Raw genomic sequence first — 12,464 nt, forward strand, 5'->3', positions numbered from 1 at the left:
GAAGGTGCGTACGTACATCTTACTGTGATTGGCTATAACATGAATTTAATTACTTCTACAATGTTTGTCAGTTTTGTCACATTTCCCCTTTTTGTCACACCTATTAATTTCCCTCTTTCTTTCCCTAAACCCCCCACCATCTCTGTCTCTCTCTCTCTCTCTTTCTCTCCCTCTCTATCTCTCTCTGTCTCTCCCTCTCTCTGTCTCTCCCTCTCTATCTCTCTGTCTCTCTCTCTCTGTCTCTCTCTTTCTCTCCCTCTCTCTCCTTCTCTATCTCTCCCTGTCTCTCCTTCTCTATCTCTCCCTGTCTCTCCTTCTCTATCTCTCCCTGTCTCTCCTTCTCTATCTCTCTCTTTCTCTCCCTCTCTCCCTCTATCTATCTCTCTCTGTCTCTCCCTCTCTATCTCTCTCTGTCTCTTCCTCTCTATCTCTCTCTGTCTCTCCCTCTCTCTATCTCTCTCTGTCTCTCCATCTCTCGCTGTCTCTCCCTCTCTGTCTCTCCCTCTCTCTCCCTCTCTGTCTCTCCCTCTCTCTCCCTCTCTGTCTCTCCCTCTCTCTCCCTCTATCTCTCTCTGTCTCTCTCTCTCTGTAAAGCAGGATGTGGTGATAGATTGTGAAACAGCCAGACATGGGCATGTGTCTGACTCTACCTGTTTTTACTATGTGTGTGTGTGTGTGTGTGTGCGTGTGCATGGGTGGGTGCGTCACACTTATCTTTACGGCAAGGAGGGGTCATTTCCTGTTGAAAGAGAAAGTAAAATATAGAGTTTCCTAGTGTTTATTCTTTATAAACATTCAACTCAATAGGATACTCTTCAGTACTTCATGAATGTGGATATTTTTGTCTTTTTCATACAAAATCTTGCAGCATTTAATCTCAGGGGTCTCAACACCTACAAACAAAATTCGTCACACAACTCTAACCTTTCTGTTTGTTTTTTTGACTGTCATATAATCAAGATCAGTGTTACTGTATGACATGTCATGTAGTTATGGTGAACTACATAGAGACCAAGAGACAATGGCTGTGTCATTCCAGGAAGATGTTCCATCCCCTCTGCTCTCATTTACTCCCCTTCACAGATCTGATAGGACTGGATATGGGAAAGCAATATGGTGGAAACTAGATGGAGCTATTGCTTACACCCCTTACCAGTTGTCTCAGATCTGTGAAGCGGAGTGAACGAAGGCAGAGGGCAAGGAACATCTTCCTGTCATGAAACATGCAGCCACTTGTGGGGCGGGGGAGATTTTCTACATTTATTTTGGCACATTCGACATAGCACATGAAGGTTTCAAAACGCCATTGCTTCCTCATAGCTAAATAGATTGTTTTAAGTTCACATTCTGTCATTTGAGAAGAGGATACTTGTCTTCATGAGAAGATGTCTTCATTGTCTGGTGAGTGTCTGTTAAAAATACATTTTTTTATTTATTTTAGATTATATTATGGGGTGGTTTCCTGGTCAGAGCTTTAATTAAACCAGGACTAGGCTAATTCTGCTACTATTGCTTATCTTCAGATTACTGACTTCTAGATTATGGAGTCCTTGATTTAATGAACTAGGTGCAGGTGGTTATGATGTGAAAAGTTGGAAAAGTGGCAGGTTTTAGATTTGGGTTGGGCAAGCAGAGTGAATTAGAGGCAAACAACAAAATACTTGAATTTAAACATTTATATGTTTTTTAATGATTATGTTTCAACACATTCTGGTTTATCTATTATATTAAATTGCTTTGTTTCCAGAAATATAATTGACTCTAACTTTTTACTCTAAAAAACTCTAAATTGTCAGACAAACATCCAAAACAAAACAAAAAAAACAAAAAGAGGCACAAGGAAGTGATGCGTCTATTTTCTTTAAGGTCTCACTTCAGCTCAAACAAACTCCATTAGCCATGTGCTCTCATCAAATGAAGCCGTTACATAATCAGACAAAAACTGGGATCCACCATGAATGTAACCATGAAATGTTTACTCTTTATAAACATTAAATTCAATTGGTTAATCTTCAGTGCTTCATGAATGTAGATTTTTTTAAATATTCCAATCTCAACAGTATTTTCTCTAAACAATACATGCAAAAGGTTATTTAATCTCAACAGCTAAAGGTAATTGGTAATTAAAAGGTAAAAGGTAATTAAAGGTAATTGTGTAAATTGTGCACCAATAATTAATTTTAAAAGCCTGTTATGTTAAATGAAGTGCCCTTTAATATAGACCACTTGGAGAATTCAAAAAATCTGACTTGTATGACTAAAGACTTGCAAAAGTGCACAAAATTATGCATTTTGACATGTTCCTCCGTGCACACTCTGTGACTTTTAGGAAGATTTTAATGCATTTAACCCCAACATTTCTCCATGTTTTCACCATCATTAAAGCACTAGTTATGTTGTTGCTTTGACAAAGTCATTTCTGAAGAGTATTATTTATTTCATGTGATTATTGATTCATTTACATCTATCCCTCATTTTATAGGGAGGGTTTGGGATTTTGGCAATGAGGCCCTTTATCTACTTCCCCAGAGTTAGATTAGTCCTGTAGACTTCCAGTCATTTCACTAAGACTTGTTAGCATTGGGTTGCAAAACGACCTATTAACTTCCTTCATATTTGACGCAGATACATTAAAAAAAGATATCCACCAGTTCATATGAATCTGGGGAAGTAGATACAATTATTTGATGATGCCAGAAAGTCACATTAAAGTTTGATCCTGAGATTAACACTTTTATTTATTCTGCTTCAAATAAGAAATGTACCAGAGTCATCTGTGGTAGCAGAATCAGAATCCTTTAGGTAACATTGATAAATAAGATGTTTATTAATTTTCATAAAGTATGCTTATGTGGGTAAAAGTTACTTGGGGACCAGAGAGGGGAGAGGTCAGGTTAGTCTTATCTGTGAATGTGTCTGTAACTATTCCTAAACCATGTGAAGGGATGGTGTGATTAATGGGGAACCAGTTAGGTTGGCCCCACAATGTCTGTGTGCCAGTCACTCCTCTCTGTAAGCTTGTCCAGGAGGGGTTGTATTTTTTATGGGAGTATCTAGAAATTGACTATTGATATATGCCATTGGATGAGGTAATGTTTTGGTTCTAAGTGGTACCAAGAACGAGATGAGATCTTCGGTTTAGGAGAGGGCAAACTGAACGATAATTTATAGCTAATGCTGTCTGGTTATTGGATACTCCTTTTTTTCTGGTAAAAGGTTATTTGTGTAATGTTTCTAAGATCTGTTATTTGTCATGTGAGTTTAGATGGGTGTGTCTTTTCTATAAAGGATCTCAGTTGCCATTATGTTGACACTCTCGGAGAATTCATTTATAGACACCGAATTGATCTGAGATTCACAGGGCTATGGTGAAGCTCATATAATTAAAGATGGACTTTATGATAACTCTGACTTGTGTGGTTTGCTCTCTCATGATTTGGTAATACAGGAAATTTCCACGACACATCTCACCAAAGATACTTTATAGAGAATCTAGGAAGATCCATTTAGTTAACAAAGTAGGACATTTTCTCTGAACTTAAACTTTAGATATAATATAACTGAAAGACAGAGAAGTTGCTTAGAGAGCTCCTATGTTCCTTCACTCTTTTGGATCAAACCAATAGACACGTTTACTCATACAGAAAAACACTTGTCGACAAGCATGGAGAGTATCTTCTTATTCATTGCTTGTAGTTCTGTTAGCAATTGCATCATGTAGTTTTCTTGATTCATATATTTATGTATATATTTTTATTTCAACTTTATTTAACAGGTAGTTGAGAACACTCATTTACAACACTCATTTACAACTGTGACCTGGCCAAGATAAAGCAAAACAGTGCGACACAAACAACAACACACAGTTACACATGGAATAAACAAGCAGGAATTGGCTTTGGGGGTGACTGCTGGAGTGCATGCTACGGGTGGGTGCTGCTATGGTGACCAGTGAGCTGAGATAAGGCGGGGCTTTACCTAGCAAAGATGACCTGGAGCCAGTGGGTTTGGCGACGAATATAAAGCGAGGGCCAGCCAACGAGAGCATACAGGTCGCAGTGGTGGGTAGAATATGGGGCTTTGGTGACAAAACGGATGGCACTGTGATAGACTGCATCCAAATTGCTGAGTAGAATGTTGGAGGCTATTTTGTAAATGACATCGCCAAAGTCAAGAATCGGTAGGATAGTCAGTTTTATGGGGGTATGTTTGGCAGCATGAGCGAAATAGGAAGCCGATTCTAGATTTAATTTTGAATTGGAGATGCTTGATGTGAGTCTGGAAAGATAGTTTACAGTCTAACCAGACACCTAGGTATTTGTAGTTGTCCACATATTCTATGTCAGAACCGTCCAGTGTAGTGATGCTGAACTGGTGGGCAGGTGCGGGCAGCGATCGGTCGAAGAGCATGTATTTAGTTTTGCTTGCATTTAAGAGCAGTTGAAGGCCGAGTTGTATGGTATTGAAGCTCGTCTGGAGGTTAGTTAACACACTTTCCAAAGAAGGGCCAGAAGTATACAGAATAGTGTCGTCTGCGTAAAGGTGGATCAGAGAATCACCAGCAACAAGAGCGACATCAATGATGTATACAGAGAAAAGAGTCAGCCCAAGAATTGAACCCTGTGGCATCCCCATAGAGACTGCCAGAGGTCCGTACAACAGGCCCTCCGATTTGACACAGTGAACTCTGACTGAGAAGTAGTTGGTGAACCAGGCGAGGCAGCCATTTGAGAAACCAAGGCTGTTGAGTCTGCCGATAAGAATGTGGTGATTGACAGAGTCGAAAGCCTTGGCCAGGTCGATGAATACAGCTGCACAGTATTGTCTCTTATCGATGGCGGTTGTGATATCATTTAGGACCTTGAGCGTGGCTGAGGTGCATCCATGACCAGCTCGGGAACCAGATTGCATGGCGGAGAAGGTACGGTGGGATTCCAAATGGTCGTTGATCTGTTTGTTAACTTGGCTTTCGAAAACCTTAGAAAGGCAGGTTAGGATAGATATAGGTCTGTAACAGTTTGGGTCTAGAGTGTCTCCCCCTTTGAAGAGGGGGATGACCACGCAGCTTTCCAATCTTTGGGGATCTCAGATGATTCGAAAGAGAGGTTAAACAGGCTAGTAATAGGGGTTGCAACAATTGCGGCGGATACTTTTAGAAAGAGAGGGTCCAGATTGTCTAGCCCAGCTGATTTATAGGGGTCCAGATTTTGCAGCTCTTTCAGAACATCAGCTATCTGTATTTGGGTGAAGGAGAAATGGGGGAGGCTTGTGCAAGTTGCTGTGGGGGGTGCAGAGCTGTTGACCGGGGTAGGCGTAGCCAGGTGGAAACATGGCCAGCCGTAGAAAAACGCTTGATGACATTCTCAATTATCGTAGATTTATCGGTGGTGACAGTATTTCCTAGCCTAATTGCAGTGGGCAGCTGGGAGGAGGTGCTCTTATTCTCCATGGACTTTACAGTGTCCCAGAACTTTTGGGAGTTTGTGCTACAGGATACAAATTTCTGTTTGAAAAAGCTAGCCTTAGCTTTCCTAACTGCCTGTGTATTTTGGTTCCTAACTTCCCTGAAAAGTTGCATATCACAGGGGCTATTCGATGCTAATACAGTATGCCACAGAATGTTTTTGTGCTGTTCAAGGGCAGTCAGGTCTGGAGTGAACCAAGGGCTATAACTGTTCCTGGTTCAATTTTTTTTGGAATGGGGCATGCTTATTTTTAATATGGTGAGGAAAGCACTTTTAAAGAATAACCAGGCATCCTCTACTGATGGAATGAGGTCAATATCCTTCCAGGAAACCCGGGCCAGGCCAATTATAAAGGCTGAAATGTTTAAGGGAGCGTTTGACAGTGATGATGGGTGGTCATTTGACCGCAGACCCATTACGGACGCAGGCAGTGAGGCAGTGATCGCTGAGATCCTGGTTGAAGACAGCAGAGGTGTATTTGGAAAGCAGGTTGGTCAGGATGATATCTATGAGGGTGCCCGTGTTTACGGATTTGGGGTTGTACCTGGTAGGTTCATTGATAATTTGTGTGAGATTGAGGGCATCTAGCTTAGATTGTAGGACGGCCGGGGTGTTAAGCATGTCCCAGTTTAGGTCACCTAACAGTACGAGCTCTGAAGATAGATTGGGGGCAATTAATTCACATATGGTGTCCAGGGCACAGCTGGGGGCAGAAGATGGTCTATAGCAAGCTGCAACGGTGAGAGACTTGTTTCTGGAAAGGTGGATTTTTAAAAGTAGAAGCTTAAATTATTTGGGCACAGACCTGGATAGTATGATATAACTCTGCAGGCTGTCTCTGCAGTAGATTGCAACACCGCCCCCTTTGGCAGTTTTACCTTGTCGGAAAATGTTATAGTTAGGGATGGAAATTTCAGGATTTTTGGTGGCCTTCCTAAGCCAGGATTCAGACACGGCTAGGACATCCGGGTTGGCAGAGTGCTAAAGCAGTGGATAACAAACTTAGGGAGGAGACTTCTAATATTAACATGCATCAAACCAAGGCTTTTACTGTTACAGAAGTCAACAATTAAAAGTGCTTGGGGAATGGGAGTGGAGATAGGCGCTGCAGGGCCTGGATTAACCTCTACATCACCAGAGGAACAGAGGAGGAGTATGATAAGGGTACGGCTAAAGGCTATAAGAACTGTTCGTCTAGTGCGTTCGGAACAGAGAGTAAAAGGAGCAGGTTTCTGGGCACGGAAGAATAGATTCAAGGCATAATGTACAGACAAGGGTATGGTAGGATGTGAATACAGTGGAGGTAAACCTGGGCAGTGGAGGTAAACCTGGACACCATTTAAACCAGGTGAGGTCACCGCATGTGTGGGAGGTGGAACTGAAGGGTTAGCTAAGGCATATTGAGCAGGGTTAAAGGCTCTAAAGTGAAATAAGACAATAATCACTAACCAAAACAGCAATGGAAAAGGCATATTGACATTAGGGAGAAGCATGCGTAGCAGAGTGATCATAGGGTCCAGTGAGTAGCTAGGTGGGCTGGAGACACAGCGATTCAGACAGCTAGCGGGCCAGGGCTAGCAGGCTAGCAGAAGGGCCTCAGGGGGGACATTGGGACGGAAGAGTCTGTTGATGCCCCCTCGGGCGGATTACGTCAGTAGACCAATCGTAATGGATCGGTGGGGCTCCGTATCGGCAGTAAAAGGGGTCCAGGCCAATTGGAAAAATAGGTATTGTAGCCCAAAGAGTGGCTGATGGACCTCTTCAGCTAGCCGGGAGATGGGCCTAGCATAGGCTAGCTCCAGGTTAACTGGTGCTTGCTTCGGGACAGAGACTTTAGCCAGGAGTAGCCACTCGGATAGCAGCTAGCTAGCTGCAATGATCTGGATGAAAAGGTTCAGAGCTTGCGGTAGGATGTGTAGAAAAATAAGTCCGGTATGCTCTGGGTTGAATCGCGCTGTGCAGACTGGCAGGAGTTGACCGGGCTAAAGGTTAGCCGATGACCACTAGCAGTGGCTAACTGACTACTAGCTAGTAGCTAGTTCCGGTTCTAAAGTAAAGAAAATAGCAGATCCATACCACATGGTGTGATGCGGGTTGCAGGAGAGTATGTTGAAGTTGAGGTTAAAAAATATATAATACGATATATGTGCGAAGAAAAAAAGATTTATACACGGGACACGACGAAGACAAAGACGCCTGACTGCTACGCAATCTTGAATGATCATGATCTAGTTATTGTTAATGAACTTTTAAGCACACATTTTCATTAATAGTGCAATCAACAATTAATACATACAGTTTGACTTTTAAGTTAATTATATGTACCCATTGATTCTTGAAATATATATCTTATGTCTCAAGAGCTTAATTCTCCTGTCATACCCCATCAGAACTCAATATATATAGTTCTGCTTGTTTTACTCTGTTTGTAAACAAGGTAAATGTGAACAAATACTGTTTAGCCTCAAAACATTGTTAAAACTATCATTTTGGTCAGATAGTATCTCTGTCTATGAATTTGAAAGCAGTTACATTTCTGCAGGCCAGTCCCTCAGCTGTTTTCCAAAGCAGAGGTGGGGTGACCACTTTACTATTGGTTCAATTAAGGACTAGCTTAATTAGCTTTAATGCAATATTGAAGATACAATTATTTTCCAATTCATTTATTAATTAATGACACAGGGATCCTTTAGAGATCTTTGGGATTATACAATTATATTACTATAAACAATATGTACAGTGTGTCCATAAAAATATATTTAAGTTATAATGACAACCCCTCCTCCCTATAGAGTCAAACCCAATGACGATTGTGCTGCTGGGGAAAACAGGAAGTGGCAAAAGCAGTGCAGGAAACACCATCATTGGAAGAGGAGAGGAAGAGTTCAAGATAGGTCGTTCAGCCAACTCCGAAACGCACATGTGCGAAACAAAGACCAGGGACATCAATGGAAGAAAGGTCACTGTAGTAGACACACCTGGACTCTTTGACACAAACATCCCTGAAGAGGAGCTGAAACCTGAACTAGTGAAATGTATTGTAGAGTGTGCTCCGGGGCCACATGCCTTCCTCATGCTTAGAGTGGACAGGTACACAGTCCACGACGAACAAGTCATTACAAAAATTGAGGAATGTTTTTCACCAGAGGCCTTCAAATATGCCACAGTTCTCTTCACTTACGGTGACCAGCTTCTTGAAGGAAAAACCATTCAGGATTTTGTGAAAACAAATATGAAACTGAACAAGCTTGTGGAGAAATGTGGTGGCCGCTGTCACGTCATCGACAACAAATACTGGAATACCAGTCAGCAGGATGAGTACAGGAACAACCAGTACCAAGTAGCAGAGCTACTCAACACCATAGAGAAGATGGTGAGAGAGAACGGAGGAGGGTGCTACACTAACGAGATGCTCCAAGAGGCAGAGAGATTAATAAAGGCAGAGATAGAGAGTATTAGAGAGTCAAACAACCAGATGTCAGAGGAAGAGATTGAAAAACTATCCAAGGAAAGAGCGAGAAAGAAACTCCTGATCAATTTGTCAGGGGTAGCAACAGGTGTAGTGGTAGGAGCTCTACTTGGGGTTGTAGGGTCATTAGCAATAATACTCTTACTTCTTGCAAAGCCATTGGGACAATTAAGTACAAAAGTAGCAGCAGCAACAGCAGCAAAAGTAGCAGGTGTAGTAGCAGGAGGAGTAGCAGGAGTAGCAGGTGGAGTAGCAGGAGGAGGAGTAGCAGGAGGAGTAGCAGGAGGAGTAGCAGCAGCAGGAGCAGGCGGGGCAGCAGGAGCAGTAGGAGGAGTAGCAGTAGGAGGAACTGTAGTTGCGGTGGAGACCGGAGGAAGCATTGGAGTTGGTGCAGGGTTAGGCATAGCTGCAGGAGTTGTTGCTGGGACAGCAGCATTAGTAGGAGCAATAGGAGGGGGGGTAGTTGGAGCTGCGGCAGCAGAAGATGCAGAGACACCAGGAGAGGCAGCAGAGAAAGCAGCTGAGGCAGTCCTTAAGAAGGGTAAGGGAATCTGGGTGGAGTGTAAAGCAGTCTTGGTGGAGAGTAAAGGAAGTGTGGAGAATGTAAGAAATATGTCAAAGGGGTACAGGAAACTGAGTTTCAGTAATGAAAAGATGTAGCAGGAGCACTCTAGGTATACAAATAAATAATTAAGGGTGATCACAACCTCTCTGAGAAGAGTTATGACCGGCAATAAAAGGTTGTTTATAAATGTATGTTCTAACAGGGGTGATGGGTGCGGAGTTGATCAACTGGAATTTGAGCCTTAATCTCAAAGTAAGCACTGGGGTCAGTCATTCCAAATTCGGGTTGGATAAGTTATAAAATGTTTTCATTGTGATTGGGATACTGAGAGAGAGAATGGCTAAAGCACGATGAGGGGCTGGGGCGCTGATAACATTTATGTGGCAGAGAGAGTTTCCAGAAACTCCCTTCACGTGTCATCGTGAAGGGAGGTAATTTGTTTGGGCGAATCAATGGATGACAGTTTAGGACAACCATTAAAGTTTTTTTTGTTTTACCCTGTATTCAGAGTTTCTATGTTACATTGCATCATACTCACTTTTGTTGCCAGCAGTTTAGATATTAATGGCTGTGTGTTGAGTTATTTTGAGGGGACAGCAAATTTACACTGTTATACAAGCTGTACACTCACTACTTTACATTGTAGCAAAGTGCCATTTCTTCAGTGTTGTCACATGAAAAAATATACTCAAATATTTACAAAAATGTGAGGGGTGTACTCACTTTTGTGATATACTGTATATAACTGTGATGTGAGAAATGTTTTGCTGTCTGATTACAGCTGTACATAATCTTTGGAAAGAATTAAACTTGGTTAAAGCTTCTCTGGTGTCTTTGGGTCATTTACTCTGAAAAATAAGAACCTAACACTACATTCCTAAGGAAAATAATGTACTTTTAACTCCATACATTTTCCCTGACACCCAAAAGTACTCGTTACACTTTGAATTCTTAGCAGGCAGGATCCAATTCACTCACTTATCAAGAAAACATCCCTGGTCATCCCTACTTCCTCTGGCTGACTCATTAAACACACATGCTTCATTTGTAAATGATGTCTGAGTGTTGGAGTGGCCCCTGGCTATCCATAAATGAATAAAAAACAAGAAAATGGTGCCGTCTGTTTTGCTTAATGTAAGGAATTTGAATTATTTACACTTTCACTTTTGATCTAAAGTAAATGTATCAAAAGTCAATTTAATTTCTCAAATATACTTAAGTATATTTAAAACCAAATACTTATACCATTTTACTCAAGTATTATTTTACTGGGTGACTTTCACTTATACGTGAATAATTTTCGATTATGATAATTCGGTACTTTTTCCAACACTGGCCTGGTGTAACCAGCCTGATCGCAGTGTTTACCATTCTATTTCACTTTACATACTGTATGAGTCTGGCAATACTCCTCATTGAAACAGTTTGAGCCTATTATTGTAATGAGGGGTATTATTCAAACTAACTTGTCAGTGATCAAATCATCTTCAACCAATCAGAGGATAGCCCATTTCAAAGCACATTGTTTGGCAACATAGGATTTTGCCCTAAACCCACCCATTGTTTTTGAGAAGATTCTGATTGGACCGGCAATTTTCTAACTTATTCCAAACACCCATCCATTGGAGAAAGACCAAACTGATGTGTGAAGTGAAACAGAATAGTGAACACAACCTGTCTCCTAGCAGGGCATTTTTTTTCTTTTTTTTTTACTCTGAGGTCGCTGTAAGCTCCACCCACTGACTGTTGAGTTTTCATCCAACCAATCACATTAATTCAGACGTTCCCTCAGAACAACATTGAATAAGGAAAACTGCACTGAGCTATTTAGAAGTCTAGAGTGTTGGTTGCCATGTCTGTCATGGCTATACAGTGCCACCTACTGTCATCATTGATATATAGTGATATCTACTTTCATCATTGATATATAATGACATCTACTGTCATCATTGATATACAGTGATATCTACTGTCATCGTTGCTTTATAGTGATATATACTGGCATCATTGATCTACAGTGATATCTACTGTCATCATTGATATATAGTGATACCTACTGTCATCATTGATATATAGTGATATCTACTGTCATCATTGATATATAGTGATATATACAGGCTATATGAAACTTTACCTTGGTCTTTTCTGACTCCAACATGACCAAGCTTTCAAAAGCATCACCTCCGCCATCTTCTCCAGCCTGCTTGGTTGAACAACTGATGTAGCCTACAATGCATATAAAACAATGGTTGTGATGTGACTGATATTTATGTCGTGCAACAAAAATGTTTACACAACCATTGTGCGGTGTCACCACCACACTTGTGTAATTATCTTTGTGCAGAATAAATGTAATATAAAACACTTCCTGGTCCTGTTAAGACTTTTGTTAAGCCGTTTTCCCTACATTTTGCCCCAGGTGGGTCAGCCCAATAGCAATTTGAGTTTCAGCCAATGAGCTTCAGCCCAATATGAGTGACAGCTAGATAGATGCACATGACACATCCACAGCAGAGCAAAGAGAGAGAGCAATGACATGCTGCACGTAACAACTTTAGGGGACCACTTTTGGTTCGAAAGTGCTATTTCAGAACTACAGGCTAAAAAGTATATAAATGTATGGGAGAATCTCTTTAACCAAGACACCTAGAGTGTCAGGTTGAGGTTCTATGCTAATGTCCACTGATACTATACATTTTTGGTACTTCTGAACAATTGAAACGGATCTTACTTCAACAGTATTTTTATTCCCTTCATGGTGATTGATGGGAAATAAAAACAACACTTCATATAGTAATATTGGGTTACTATTTAGTAATATAGTAAAATAGTTAGCCTACAATACATTCAACACAATGGTTATGATGCAATTTATAATTTGGTCATGGTCATCTCTGTCAAGGGTGTGTACGAGAGGCAAGTCAGGTGCAGAAGAGCACGTGTGGTGGGTGTGTGTGGTGTGGTG

General features: G+C 41.2%; 1 protein-coding gene across 1 annotated transcript; it reads left to right on the forward strand.

Moving 5' to 3' along the window:
* The first annotated feature begins 1,140 nt into the window (after positions 1-1,140).
* LOC112259855 (GTPase IMAP family member 9-like) lies at positions 1,141-10,323 on the forward strand. Its single transcript, XM_024434520.2, has 2 exons — positions 1,141-1,401; positions 8,258-10,323. The coding sequence occupies exons 1-2, from the start codon at positions 1,386-1,388 to the stop codon at positions 9,592-9,594; spliced, it is 1,353 nt and encodes a 450-aa protein (XP_024290288.2). The 5' UTR covers positions 1,141-1,385; the 3' UTR covers positions 9,595-10,323.
* The last annotated feature ends 2,141 nt before the right edge of the window (positions 10,324-12,464 follow it).

This window comes from Oncorhynchus tshawytscha, linkage group LG10 (genome assembly GCF_018296145.1).
Source record: "Oncorhynchus tshawytscha isolate Ot180627B linkage group LG10, Otsh_v2.0, whole genome shotgun sequence".
NCBI classification, from domain to species: Eukaryota; Metazoa; Chordata; class Actinopteri; order Salmoniformes; family Salmonidae; genus Oncorhynchus; species Oncorhynchus tshawytscha.